Source organism: Lycorma delicatula, chromosome 7 (assembly GCF_047948215.1).
Source record: "Lycorma delicatula isolate Av1 chromosome 7, ASM4794821v1, whole genome shotgun sequence".
NCBI lineage: Eukaryota > Metazoa > Arthropoda > Insecta > Hemiptera > Fulgoridae > Lycorma > Lycorma delicatula.
In genome coordinates, this window is record NC_134461.1 from 82,311,305 (window position 1) to 82,327,506 (window position 16,202).

The 16,202-nt window shown below is 29.5% G+C and overlaps 1 protein-coding gene across 1 annotated transcript in view; it reads right to left on the reverse strand.

The window, feature by feature from the left end:
* LOC142328176 (dual specificity protein phosphatase 10-like) overlaps positions 1 to 13,288 on the reverse strand; it is a 249,020-nt gene extending 235,732 nt beyond the window's left edge. The window contains exon 1 of the mRNA XM_075371726.1: positions 13,044 to 13,288. Within this exon, the coding sequence (XP_075227841.1) occupies positions 13,044 to 13,089 (46 nt within the window). The 5' untranslated portion in view covers positions 13,090 to 13,288. The remainder of the gene's footprint in view (positions 1 to 13,043) is intronic.
* Between the last annotated feature and the right edge of the window lie 2,914 nt (positions 13,289 to 16,202).

Below are 16,202 nucleotides of genomic sequence, written 5' to 3' on the forward strand. Positions count from 1 at the left end.
CAAATACTGTATACACTCAAAATATTTGAAGTAGGTAATATGTAAAAAAAAAAATACGTACTTAAGTAGACATGTAAAAGATAATTTAAACATACTAGATTACATATTGCGTAAAACTATAATATACATGTTTTTGTTCATATACATTGTAAAATTAGGCCTATGTTTTTTCATACAAAAATTTTTAATCGATTTAATAATATATTTTTAAAATATATTATAAATATATATAAATTTACTTCGATACATTTTATAACAATTATAAAAAAATCTGATTTGGACATCACATGACTTCGTTGTATGCCACTTAAATTACATACACACATTCTTTTTAAATTTAAAGCACGTAAAATTTTATTTCATTAATAACATTTGATATTTTTTCATATTTTTTTATTGTTATTATTGAATTATGATTTATTGTAATTTTTTTTACAATTACGGCTTAATAAATCAATATATTTAATTAGAAAAAAAGGTAAAAAAAGGAGATGAATTCTGTCCGAACCGATGTGCCTTCCCGTTGAGCTAAATACTTTCACTAATTAAAATTTTATTTGGGTATAATTCTGGAACCAATGAAAATAAGTAACACTTACATATCGTTGAAAATTTCACAATGACGGCTTATTACTGCAGTTAAGAAAAAATCCAATTTGTTTTTTTGGATTTTGGGCTTTTTTGGACACTTTTGGTTCAGCCGATTGTAATCAGAAGGAGAGGTGCACTACTAGATGTTACAACAGTCCTAAATCCAAAATTTTAACATCCTACGGCTAATCGTTTTTGAGTTATGCGAAATATATACGCACGTACATATGTACGTACAGTTGTCACGCTGAAACTAGTCAAAATTGATTCAGGGATGGTCAAAATGGATATTTCCGTTGAAATCTGAAAACCGAAATTTTTCGCGATCACAATACTTCCTTTACTTCGTGCAATAAAGTAGAAATGAGCTGATCTCCTTGACCTAGTAGTAAACTCTCTATCTTTTGTCAGAAGGTTCCTGGTTCGAGTCGGTCAGGCGTGGCTCACATTTGCAAAATTCATTATGATCCATTAGTAACTATTATTAACCTCTGGATAACCTCATCAAGAAGAGATGTACAGGTGGACGGACAGATACGGAAGCATCACTTGTCCACAGGTGACAGGATAGATGGGATCAATTAATGAAAGGCAGATGGACTTACAAACTGATCCCGAACTTTCAGAGATGTCTGTGTCGAAAACACGGAGAAGTGAGATACGAATTGGCACAGTTCCTCATCGTTTACGAGTGTTTTAAGGCATACCCTCTGCGGTACACGCTAAGATTCTCCACTAAATATGGTTATTGCAGGGTGGAGGACATCGCAAAATACACGTGATCATGTGCGATCGGTTCCTGTAGCATTTTGAAGAAGCATGCAGGAGAGAATTCAGCCTGCTTATCCTAGAGAACATCATTAGGAATACGCTGCAGACATACACAACGTGGCACGCATTGTCCACAGTATTGGTTAAGATCATCTGAATAAAGTTGGCCGTAGAAAACCGTGGGCGAATAATTTCCTCTGAGTTTTCTTTTAGGCATCAGGCCCCAAGGTAGAGGTTAAAAAAAACACAGGATCCCGATGGGATCCTGCGGTTTTTTCAAGAACGTTTTTTACCCTGTTTAGCCTCCGGGTATAACGGCGTCAAGAAAGTGTACAATAAAGACTCCTCAAAAGAGCTGAACGAGCCGACCTACCATGCCGGATATACAGCAGGTAGATGGGAAAGTTCGTTAGAGTAACCAGACGCTCCGAGTGAAGTTATACCCATCAGTCTGGACCGACCAGAAAAAACTATCTAAGAACACCGGTATCCACGATTTAGTATTCAAATCCGTATAAAAGTAACTGCCTTTACTAGGATTTGAACCTTCAAACTCTCGACTTCGAAATCAGCTGATTTGCGAAGACACGTTCACCATTACATTTATATATAAAGTACATTTCAATTAGCCTCGTATACTGATGCGCAAAAAGTAATTGGAGAGTTAAAGAAGACTATGGGAAACCACTTTCTTTTTTACTTTGGCTAATAGTAATAAGCCTAGCTGACGTGTTTTCGTCTTTCTTAAGTATGGTTATGTCATTACATCGATTGAGACTTGTTTTCATATCAAGTCATCTAATCAACAGTAATTTGTTTAATCTAACGAGCAAAACAATATTGAAAGTGAAATAAAACCTTTGATGAATACGCAAATAATTTATGTTTAATTTCAAACAGTTTTAATGAAAATATTATTAACATAACGTAATAAAAATACCACTTTTAAACCTTTAAAAACTAGAATTTCTATGACATATGTTATGGATGTTTTTCGAAATAAAAAAACTAATAAAAATCAGCTAACTAACCGGAGTATTTTTTTAAAAGTCGGATTCAATAAGCTGATAAAAAAGTTGCTTGTTCATACTACATACCTAACTCTAGACATAACTGGTTTTTCCTTGAATACTAATCACCCTTTTCTTATACACAGTAAAATAAAACCCACACAACAAACCCATTTCTAAGGTTACAGATTATACTAATGTAATCTACTACAATTAGTATGTCACTAAAGTTGGTTAATTAATTATAATTTATTTCAATTCATATATTTGGTTCACGTATATCTTTGTATTATTCTATTGAAATGTATTAAATGATTTCAAAATAAGTATAATATGCGAGGGCATTCTCACTAATATAATTTACAAAATAGGTTGAAAAAAAGAAGAATCTATTAAATTTTTATTAAATGATATGTCTAAAGTTTTTAAATCGACATTAAAATTGGTTTATTAATTACATAAAAACCCAGTCAAAGTCTAATTAAGCAATTAATCAGTTCCTTTCTTATTAAATTAGATTTCAAGTATGGAGGTATTTTTTGAGCTAAAAAAAAGTTAAAGATGTTACCGAATTTCTCCTGGCGTTATTTACATTGATTTTAAAATTTCACTTTTTTGCAGAAATTAAAAAAAAATATCACTATTATTCTTAAGACCTATACATATACATTTATTAAAACTACTAACCAGGGTGAATTAGTCAAGCCACTCCGGTGGACCGTGGTGGTGGATAATGACATAGTGGTTATGTCGTTATCCTCATGCTTGTGAGAATAAGGCTAATAAATAACAATTAAAGCCTGTTCAATTTATAAAAACTATCAGTATATTATAATTTGTTTAGAACAACAGTTTTCTCAGCACAGGACTTGAAATTTAACCACACATCTCAGGAATGGTCGACTGAGACCGTACAAGACAACTTCATTTACATTCATACATATCATCTTCATTCATCTTCTGAAGTAATACCTTACGGTGGTTCTGGAGGCTAAACAAAAGAAGAGAGGTAGGGCAAAAATAGAGGACTCGAAATTTGACTGATCTAAAGAATGCGGGTTTCAGAATAGTCGACCCATCTTAGAACTGGTTATCCATCTTTCGTATGGGTAAAAACGTATTTTGTACGGTTGTTAGCGTTACTCGACAAACATCTCGAGGAGGTGACCATACTACGTTTCTCATTCTTTATTTATTTATTTATTTTATTTTTTTTACTCAAGTTACAGCCAGTCACTTCGTACACACAGCAACAATGGCTGTGTTGGTTGAGCCGCCGCGCCGTATACCATCGCACCTTTAAAGCTAATTTTATGGATAATCGAAAAAGATATCAAAAAAGAAAAGAGACCTTTTAATTTCCCGTCTATACAATGCTATAATAGAGCTGTCTCTAAATATATAAATAGCTATCTAAATATAAAAATGTGTTTGATTCAATAAAAAAAAAAATCAATGGAAAATCATTTAATTCTACACTTTTTCAAGTAATTTTGGACGGGTTATTTTTTATATTAAAAATTAATAAGCCAAAATTTATATTTCACGACTTATTTTTCGAATTCCTTGACATAAGATAGAGCATTTTCCTAATTTCCATTATGATAAATGCAAATTTTCCTTTCCAAACTTTTCCTGTATGAAAAATATAGTATACATAGAGAAAAACTAACATTTAAAAAATATATTTTGACGATAAGTAATATCTGTTCATGAAATGCAGTTTAATTAAAAAAGAATATATATATATTTTTGGGAAAGGATAATACTATTCAAATCTGGTGATCTGAATGCATATGAGAGGTTTAAAATAATGAAAATTTCCTACTGCGTGTCTGAACCAATAACAGGCGTTATACGACCCTCATTCTATGATGGGTGGTACTTTTCTTGAAGCATTTTGTAAATTACATGATTTAATTTCATAATATTAGGATAGCTTGCGTAATGCACAATCAGAATAGTAATGGACTGGGCCACTTTGATCCTTTATGGGAGAGAATTTAGAATACATTTTATCTTAATCGTTTGTTGAAAACTTAAATTTGATATAGATACACAAATAAAATGTACTATAAAACATTTTAAAATCTTAGAGAAAAAGGTTAGTGATTCTTATGATAAAAATTATGTTTACTTATCATTAGCGTATCAGTAGATAAAGGAAAGAGAAAAATGCTTCAATTTTGAATTTTCTTACGAAGCAGTTATAGTCGGGGTATTCACAAAACAAATAATTATTATTATTAAGATAATGTATTGCAATTATGTATAATAATTTCTGATTTTTTCAAGGTTGTTAAATAATAATTTTCTAATATTATCAATATTCACAATGATAAAAAATTCTTACGTAAAAATAAATTACTTTAAGAACATTGAGGTTTTTTAAATTGTACCTTAATTAGTTTCCAAAAATAAATTACACGGTAAAACGTAATAAAGAAATATTTTTTAAATATATTTATTCTTTATTACTAAATAAGAATCGTCATTAATCATTCAATAAAATGTTAAAGGATTACAACAACTTACAATCGTTTTTTATACAAAAAAAAAATCCCCTATTAAAACTAGATAAATTATCTAAACATACTCTGCTTTTCCGTAAAAAAAAAAATAAAAATAAAATTAGAGAATTTCCTCATTTCAGTTTTTTCCTGATGCAATATTTTTTATAAAAAGAATAACCGGAAATAATTAAATCATATCCGGTTTGCATAGCAAAAGTATTTTTAAACGGATGGAAGTAGCTAAAAATAGGATAAATCATTTTTATTAAAAACTCATCATAGTACAGTACTAGTTTATGTAATTTACCATAAACATAAAACATTCAAAGAAACTATATATGCAGGTAACCCCGGAGATGTAACTAAGCAAGGACTGAATTAAAATAAACAAAAACGTTCATATAGATAAATGCCATATTTCGTTTCATTTTCCTAGTCCACCATTTCTTGTTTGATTTTTTCAATAAAATTATATATCAAAAGAACCGACTGAAATATTTTAATAAATCTGGTGTAAATGTATGAAACAATAACCTGTAAAACCAAAACGTCTGGAAATTTTACATTTAAATATATCAAAAGTTTAAATTAATTTTTTTTAATCATTTATAGCTTCGTATTCATTAGTTTTATCAAATTATATTTTTAAATAAAATGTTAAGCCATTTATTATAAATAAAATTAAATCTTATTTGTTCAAATCGGTTGACAAATAGCTGACATTTTTAAAGTGGATCGCAAAAATTACGCAGTTAAAAAATTTTGAGGCTTTACGTTTCGTTTAATTTTTTTTTTTGTCTTCAGTCATTTGACTGGTTTGATGCAGCTCTCCAAGATTCCCTATCTAGTGCTAGTTGTTTCATTTCAGTATACCCTCTACATCCTACATCCCTAACAATTTGCTTTACATATTCCAAACGTGGCCTGCCTACACAATTTTTTCCTTCTGCCTGTCCTTCCAATATTAAAGCGACTATTCCAGGATGCCTTAGTATGGCCTATAAGTCTGTCTCTTTAATAACTGAATTAAAATGATTAAAAATAATTTTTATTATTGGTTACAATAGAACAGGAAAAATAGAAAGTGCATTTGTCCACATACAATTTTTTTTAAATTCCTGAATCAGTCCTTTAAGTTCGGCATAATACATCTCAAGGGACAATCACTTCCTCCGTGTGTGCGTGTGTTTATATATATACATATATATATGTAAAGAGTGATTCAGGAGGAAAAGGAAATAATTTGGAAACTGATTGCAGGGTTTAAAATAAGGAAAAACGTTCATAGAAACTCATGTCCAAAAATACTTTGTTATCGAGTTACGGCTAGCGAAAAATTACGCCCGGATTTCAGTTTCCCCGGCGAAATGATAATATTACACTGAAAATTTTAAGGCATTATGTAAGGGGTAAATTCGATAATTTCTTATGTTTTTGATCTGAAAAGTCGGATAAAACATGTCCCAAAACTGTATCTCTCGTAGTCTTCATGATATCCAACCTAAAACAGAAAATTCGAGACGAAAAACACGCTTTTTAAAGTATGAAGTACAATACTTTTAAATTTTAATTAAGATAATAAATGCTATTATCTTTGCTGCTAAGAACACCATAATTTCTATGTTGATTACTGTTTACCTTTCTTAACTTAATTTTTTATTATGTGTTGACGCGTTTCTTTGAATAGTGTACTCCGAGTACAACAAGTTTTGACAATAGAATGGTTCCGAAACACGTCAACATATAATAAAAGAATGAAGCTAAGAAAGGTAACCAATACTCAACAAAGACATTACAATAACTTTGTTAAATTACTAATAAATGTGTAAATTTTATTATCAACAGTTGTAGAAAATTTAATTCTGAGAAAATTGATGTAATAGTCTATGAAAAAAAAATTATTATTAAAAATTAAACAGAAGAAAAGTTAACAGAAAAATGATACGAATTTGTAACTATTAAATAATAAGGACCTGAAACATTTTTTGCCGCCGGTTTTCTCGAAGGTACATTAAAATGTATCATAAGTCCTTTCTATTTAAAAAAATAAGTTTGATTCAATATGGCGGAAAAAATTTGAAACACTTCTGTAAAATTTCATTTTTGCATTTCAGTAGTAATTTTATAACTACAGATCCGAACTTGTTTCTATCTCCTAGTATCCCTCATTTTTTAAATAAGAAACCGTTTCTATACTTTAATACAACTCTATATATATATATATATATATATGTATATATATATATATGTGTGTGTTTAACCCGCTGGGTTTATCTAGTGGTAAAACTCGTGATCGCAAAATCAACTGATTTTCGAAGTCGAGAGTTCTAATAAGGTTTGAATCCTTGTAAAGGTAGGTGCTTTTATATGATTGATTTGAATGCTAGACTACGGATACCGGTGTTCTTTGGTGGTTTTTTCTTTTTCCTGTTTAGCCTCGTGGAATTACCGTTCAGGTATTACTTCAGAGGATGATATGTATGAGTGTAACTGAAGTGTAGTCTTGTACATTCTCAGTTCGACCATTCCTGAGATGTGTGGTTAATTGAAACCCAACCACCAAAGAACAGCGGTATCCACGACCTAGTATTCAAATCCATGTAAAAATATCTGGCTTTACTAGGACTTGAACGCTGTAACTCTCGACTTCCAAATCAGCTGATTTGGGAAGACGCGTTAACCACTAGACCAACCCGGTGGGTTTGTTCTTTGGTGGCTTTCTTTCTTTCTTTCTTTTTCCTGTTTAGCCTCCGGTAACTACCGTTTAGATAATTCTTCAGAGGATGAATGAGGATGATATGTATGAGTGTAAATGAAGTGTAGTCTTGTACATTCTCAGTTCGACCATTCCTGAGATGTGTGGTTAATTGAAACCCAACCACCAAAGAACACCGGTATCCACGATCTAGTATTCAAATCCGTGTAAAAATAACTGGCTTTACTAGGACTTGAACGCTGGAACTCTCGACTTCCAAATCAGCTGATTTGTGTTCTTTGGTGGCTGGGTTCAATTAACCACACGTCTCAGGAGAGGACGGCCTGAGTCTATTCAAGACTACATATTAACCAGTACATTTACACGCCAGAATGCGCACAGATGCCTTGGCATCTCTGCAGAGTACTGTTGAGATCATATCACTGTGCTGTTACTCTGTAACCTGGTATATATAAATAAATATACATGTGTGGGCGCGCGCGTAATATTTGCAGTTCTAATAAAATGAATGTCTTTAAGTAATATCTTAAATTTTATAATTCATTATTATCATTTCGAACTTTCCTTTAGGGTCACTCCCGTTAATTTTCACTTCATTACCTCATCGAAGGTAATAAAAAAACCTATTGTAGAATTACACGATTTTAGTTATTTTTGTTACTTTATAATCAAACCCCCAAGCCGTAGATATATTTTATTACATCCATTTGAATGTAGTGTGTTTTTTTACCCCCTACATTAATTACTACATAAAAAATTATGGATATTACATTGTTTCTCAACAGAAGTGCATCAATTATTTTGTTTCATAGCACCTGTCCCATTCTTTCTAATAGCTATTAGGACGTGAAACAAATGTTACTAATCAGAATATTGATTTCTCTGACAGTAATGATGATAACTATACAGCCAGTTCCTGTGGTGATCAGAGTGAAGATATCACGTGTAGGGTTGAATATCATTTGTATTTTCGATGGGCTTGCCGTACGATAAGTTAGCTCAGCGAAAAAACTACAAAAACCCGCTTCATTATTTATTTTCTTTAGTAAGCATGATCTGGCATTTTTTATCATGAGTACAGATGTGCTAATTTCGCAAGTGACTTGTACCTCATATCAGGTCACCTGCAACTGTTTTAGTGGGACTACTAACATGATTTAATTTGTTAACGTCAGAATTATACGGTTATCGATTATTTATAATATTATTCGTTTTTTATCGTATGTTTTATGACGTAGTATATCATGTTAATTAATGAAAAAAGAGAGTATGTGAATTAGATAGAGAAATATCTCTTTGTTACTGTTATCCATTTGTGTTATTAAAAAATTACCTGAAAAACAAGCAGCTGACGCGTTGAACGTCAGAGGTATTAAACTGCTTCATAATTACAATGTATTGATTAATTCTTTTAAGTAAATACTTTATTTTTTTATTAAAAAAAAAAAATTATAAAAAAATCCCACGATTAACAGCCAAGAGTTTTTGATTTTGTTTTATTTATTAGATTAGATAAATATGTTACAACATTTATATGTTAATACAAAACAGAGTTTTGTCGATCCATTTTTTAAAAATAATTTATGATTGTTATGTTATTATAAAAAAATAAAATGTTCTTAATTTTTTATCGTAGCCGAATTCATCCTACTAAGTAATCATTTTTAATATAATAGATTATTTCTATTGATTAATTGCTAAATTAATACTTGTGATTGATAATAATTTTCATTTTATAATGCGTCACAAATATTAATCCAGTATCGCTGTCTGGAGAATGATATTGGCCTGTTTTTTTTATATGACGTCATTAATGTTATCTTTCAGTTAGAATAATTTTCGAGTGTTATTCAATAAATAAAGAGTCATTAATACGAATCTTGATATTACGAGTCTCGTATTAAGTGATTGCACCACGTATTTACTCATATTTTAATTAAAAGATACGTCAGTTATTATAATGCATAATAGTTCAAAGAAAATTATGTTTTTACGAAATAATTATTCTTAATTAATATTGGAAAACATTTCCTCCTTTCCCCCTTCCCTCCCTTTTCCCTTTTCCGATTTTTCCCGTTTACCCGCGCGTAAATCGGTCCAGTAGTTTTTTAGTCTATAGCGGACACACATACGAACATTGCCTTTTATATATATAGAAGAAGAAAATCTGTTTGCGTATTTGTTTGTTTGTTTCTTAAATATTTCGACACCGGCACCACCTAGCGATATATTTTTGCAAAAATGTTTCTTTTCACCTAACTAATGTATATTCCAAATCGGTCCATAAATACAATTTTTCGAAATATCTCGACCCCAGCGCCTCTTAGCGGGTCCAAAATAATTCAGAAACCTTCGCGGACGTGCGCATAACAACTCACCTAAGTTTCATTTGAATCGGATGAAGAAAAGGAACGCATACGGAACAAACAAACAAAATTCATTTTTATATATACGATGTAGAAGATTAACATTATAATGTCAAAGAAAAAAAATCAGTTACGAAAAAAATTTGTAATCGTATTGATAAATTTTTGTTATTTTTTTATATTAAAACATGAAATTAATTTATTATAAAAATAAAAGTCAGACTCTTAATATATGTAAAGCAAAAAATTAAAAAAAAAATTGCAATGTAAAAGCTATGTAAGGTATTATATGACCAGTTTAGCCGGGAGTATATATAAACATGCGAAATCCACGGCAAAGCGATAGCGTTTCTGTCATTCATTCGGAAGTTATGGATTCGAGTTCCGCTCAGGTATAATATTCCTTTATCAATAAAAATAACTTTTTTCAAAAGAACATTATTATTCATAAAATAGAAATACTTAAACCGGTTTTCTTAAGCTTTGCCAAAAAACGTTTTGCCAATTTTACGCATATTACTAATCGAATTTGTCTTAAATATCATTGAAATCTAAACGTATCCTAATAAATGGCATATTTTCTAACTGGGATCTGATAGAATAATTGATTTTTCAGTTGGTCACGTCTACATTTCATACAATATTGAAAAATATTTTTCCATAGAAAACCTCAAATGTATCCTCAGATCGCTTTCTAGAACACAGAGAAAAAGAAATTCCTTACAGAAAATATTAATTTAAGCACGATAAAATAGAATAATTGATAAATTATGTGCTACACTCATCCTTTGTAAAGACAAATATCACTCGAAAATATTTTGTATTTTAAGGTTTTTCTAGTAGCAGTTGAATCACTCTTTAGATACGTTTATTTATCTTTCTTTACGGTCTCTCTAAGGGTATATAGTTCCTTTCTCAAAATTTGCCAATTTTCTCTTACTTTACTTCTAATAAACTATTAATTGTTAGTTGGCTGTTTCCCTAAGTCATACAAATCAGATAGTCGGCGAGGTTGTTCCTAAAGGGATCTTATACCTGTCTATTAGCTCTTTAGTTACTGAATGAAAAGGAAAGTTTGTTACAGCATAAATTTAAATCAGCTATAGGGATTGTTTTTCTATGGTTCCTCCTTTGTATTTTTTATCATTATGGTTTTTTCCCCCATTTTCAATAATGTAGATGTAATTCTACAGATAAAATGATTTGTAGAAATAGTGTATTCTTCCTATTATATAAACAGTTTGTAAAAGTCAACCTGGTGATTCAGTTTGCTATTTTATTTTATGGTTGCACAATAATTCTCAACAGGCTGTACTACATCGGAACGGAACGCAAGGATAGCGGGAGATTTATGTATGTCCTAATCGCAGAGTCTGCGACGTAAGTAGGGACTTACGTCGCAAGGGTGCTGCTGTTTCATTCTTTTTATCGAGCGGGTAATTATTTATTTAGGGGTATATTTAAATTTATTTATTTATTTATGGACGAAGTTGTGGATTACAACTGTAATAAATCGTGTAATATTACCCGATAGATTAAAGTACCCACTGGATAAAGTTGAGCCTCCTAATTTTTCCTAAAATATATATAATTGATTCCTCATCCCTGTCTCCTTGGAGTTGTATTCCGTAGGAGGTGTATTTCTGAACGACCGCTGAATCCGTCTTAAACTTTTGAATACCTTTCGCGTCAGTCTGTCACTGGCATCCTGATGGTTCCGTGAATGTGGCTAGCTTACGAACCCAAGTAAAATCCTTGTAATTCGTACATTCTTCTAACAACAAATCTTGTAATTTGTACAAAAAGAATTCCGTAAAACGAATTGCTTATCTGATAAAATCGAGACCGTAATCTTCTCTAATAAATAAATAAAATTATTATACAAGTACTGTATTTTTACTATTACCATGAGCTCTTAATTGGTATTCATTATTTCATCATGTAAGTTAATTAAAAAAAAAAAAGAAGCGATTTAATAAAATCATACTAAGTAAAAAGCTATATTGTGAGTTTATTCAAATTAATTATAAATTAACCACTTTACAGAAGTATTAGAATTTACTTAAATTATTTATTTAATGTTGTATTAAATATATCCGTTAGGATTCATAAAATTTACTGTATATTTTTAACTGGGTTCAGTATTTCTGTGGATGAATTTCTTAGCTTTCGCATAAAGTTTATTTTATGTTGTTTTTTTACTTTTATGTTTTTTTTTCATTTCTTACAGATTTTTTTTTGTACGGACATTATTTTATGTTCTATCCATATAAAAAAAAAACTATTATGAAGAAAAACTGTTTTTAAAAACTAATAACTTCTTTTTAATCCGACTTTAAAATATCAGACCCAAATTAAAGTCAGACAATTAATAATAAATTATAAACTCTTTAATTAATTATAAACTGCTAATGAAAATAAGTATTTTTTACTTTTCAGTGCGTTTAAAAAAAGTGGCTTTATTATTTTTTTTACGTTCATTTTACTTCATGAAAATTGGAAGAGTATTTTTTTTTTGTGAAACAATTAACACAGAAAAGGTCGTTGTGATTTTATGGTATCGTAATTCTAGGGACAAACTTAAACATATGAAGTAGTTGTTGAAAACTAACAATTTTAAAGAAGTTTTTTTTATTGGAATAGGAAAACAAAGTGTTATCTTTTTTTATATTACTATTCACGTTAATAATTAAAATAATATTTCGACAATTACATAATTTAACAACTATTATTAGCTATTATCAACAAGGTATAAGAACAATAGAAAGATAATACTTGATTCAAATTAATGTTTTTTTGAAAAAAAACAAAACAAGATACAACTATAAAAAAAATCAGTGAATTTAAGTGTTATATTGTTCAAATTGTCCTATATTCTTAAGAGGTTACATTGTTAATACTTAAAAATATTGTAGCATAAATAATATATTATGAATTATAATAATAAAAAAAAAGATATAAAAACAATTGACCTAGTAACTTGGTGTATCGTTTATATTATGTATAGGTTAAAGTTTTAATGCTTAGAAAAAAATTAATTAAATAAAATATAATAAAAAAAAATATATGTACTTACATAGAGACATCGGTAGAGTATAACGACGTTGTGGTACGAATAACATTTTTATTTTATATAAATAAAAAAATAAAACAAAACTATTTTTGAGCGAACAAATAGCATACAACTATTTAACAAACAATATCCAAGACAAAAATCAAGACACTTTAATCCAACCGAAGCGACTAGATGTCAATGACGAACTGGACGAAAGAAAGGTTCGAATCGGAACTAGGAAGTATTACAATAATAATAATACGAAAAGGACAGGCACACTCACCACTACTAACGTTTACGGTGTATTACGAATATAAATGTAAAATGAGTGTAAGAATGAAAAGTAAATATCAAAACAAAAAACGTTTATACTTATATATAAATATAATGAGTCATTATTTGCAATAATAATACAGAGAATAGATGACTACTACACTAGAACAATTTACAATGAGAACGAGGGTCAGCAAAAGAAGAAAGAGTAGAGGAAGAAATAACAATAAATAGAAGGGGAAAGAGAAAAATTAAAAGAGAACTAGCATTCTCACACGCGTGCGCACAGATATACTATTAAGGTAACGTAGTAGAGATTTAATGATAACCCTGTAAAGAATTATTTACGCAAGGTAAACAACATATAATAATTAGCAGTTAAAAGAAATATATATATAACAATAAAAACTGGAAATAAATTAGCATATAAATATACAAGAAAAAATGTAAAAAAAAAAAATATAAAAGAAGGGATGTCGGGAAATACGTAGAAAAATAAAATTAAAAAGATTCAAAGAGGCAGAAGACTGAACGATAGTATTTTTGAAGGGATTTACTGTCCTAAATAACGTTAAATAATAGGATTAACAACTATGACGAAATAATTATACTCCAGTTCGTCATCACACCATACTATTTATGACGTAAATATCATCATTTATCTATTATCTTTATTGTTTTCAAATTTAATAAAAAAATATTTAAGTGGTTTACAAAACGTCATATAATTACAAAACTTTTTTAAAAATTGCGTAATATAAAAAAAGTAGTAAGTGAAAATGTAAAATATTTTTTATTTACACTTTAAAATATTAAAATATGGGAATTGACCCTAAAAAACTATCTACCCCCCACCTACTGGAGATATTGATCACAAAATTTTACCAAAAAAGTGTAAAGTGTGTATTATATGTAATATTTACCCTAATTCTAATCATCAGAAAACTAACAATTAAAAACTACCTATTTAATATTTATTTAATTTTATAAATTTTTTTTTTTAAATATAGGCTAAACAATAGTAAATTATGTGTATTTAACAAAAAGAAAAGTTATCATATTAACACAAGATTTTCCCTTAATGTACGAGTAATTACATAAAATCTAACAACATAGTTGTAATACTTTCCTGAAATTGGTTATTTCTTCTTAAATAGTGGGAAAATATTGATAAATAAAAATAAACTGAAAGACATTTTTTCTAAATTCTAAAAATCGATATTTTTAAATTTTGATTGGCTCCCCCATCCACAATATTGTCTCAAAATTATTCTTTTTTGGTGGTTTACACTACTAGTATGCCTAAGAAAAAAAAAAAAAAATTCCGTTAAAAATAAGCAATAAATAAAAATATAGCTTTTTCGATTTTTGGGGAAGAGAAAGTTTTGGGGCATTTAAAAAAAATGGTAAGGTAAGCATACACGCATGTACTGATCTTAATATGAAGTGGGTTATGTTTGAAAAATTTTGAGAAAATTGATTCCCAAATTTTTATCATCAAATTCCCCCATATACACGAATCTCTGTACAAAATTTCATCAAAATCGGTTTAGCCGGTCATAATTTATTAAGCTTCAAACTCGCCAATAAACGTACAAACATTACCTCCACTTTTTTTCTGGGATCCCTGGGTCACATGAAACATAAAAAAATGCAACGAACAAAAAATACTCCATTTTTTTGACTGATACTATACTTTCCTTCTTGCAGTATAGCTCTAGAGTAGCGATCTCCAAACGTTTTTGATTGCATACCCCTAAGACGGAAATAATTATAAGTTGTATCCCATATAACATATATATATATATATATAAGTGTGTGTGCATGTACACGCGTGTGCAGTCTTGGGGAGTACGCATGTTGGCGTACTCCCCAAGTATCACTTTACGTACATCCTGGGGTACGCGTACCCCACTTTGGAGACCACTGCTCTAGAGCTATGATACCAGTAAAGTAAAAATTGAATTTTGAATTTTTTTCAAACCATTTCACATCTTATAAGATTTGGCGTAAATCTATATCGCCGCAAAATATTGAATAAAAAATTACAGAAAAGAACAAAAAAAATCGCAAGAACGGAAATAAAAATAAAATTACAAAACAATCAAGAAGTTCATTCCACTCGTTGTTACATAATTAATACAATTTTCAAAAATTAATTGTATGGTTTTTTTTATAAAGAATTAACAAACAAGTCTAAATCATAATATAAATAAAAAATCTTTAAAATGAACTTCTCCACCTTTTAATTCATTTATTAAATAATTTATTATTTGAATTGCCCTTTAAACGAAGATAAAATATTAGATACTAAGAATAAAAATTATATTTTAAACAAAGGTGAATATCAATTTGCACTGTTTTATCATACCATATTAATTTATCGTTTTTTTTTTTCACCATAAATCTCTAAAATATGCAGTAAAGTGAATGTGATATTTTTATCCCGAATCATTTTAGTTGACACTTTCAACTAGTGTTAATTTGAAACAAGTCGTGTAAGTTAGGCTTTGTCTGAATACATACCTCAATTCATTCCTGACTTCAAAAATTACTTCATCTCTGGAATTGGAGCTGCGGCTTCTTACATTTTCAAAATTGTATTGTAATATAAATATATAGTGGATAAAAAGTGTTAGCCGACTTAAAATTTCAGTATGTGAATGGATTAAACAAAAATTTTATTTTATTTTTAATATACAAAATTTCATCCGACAGATTTTGAATATCTGTTGGATTAAAGTCTACAAAAAAAATGTACATAATTTATGGCATAAGCAAAACTTTGAGTTCACCTCTCTCTTCACAGCCAGCACAAGCAACTCCCTCCGGAAAGGGGAGATCATTGCATCCTCCAAACACTAGGGTCACTAAAAGGCGCATTCCTGATAGGCCAGTAGGCTCTAG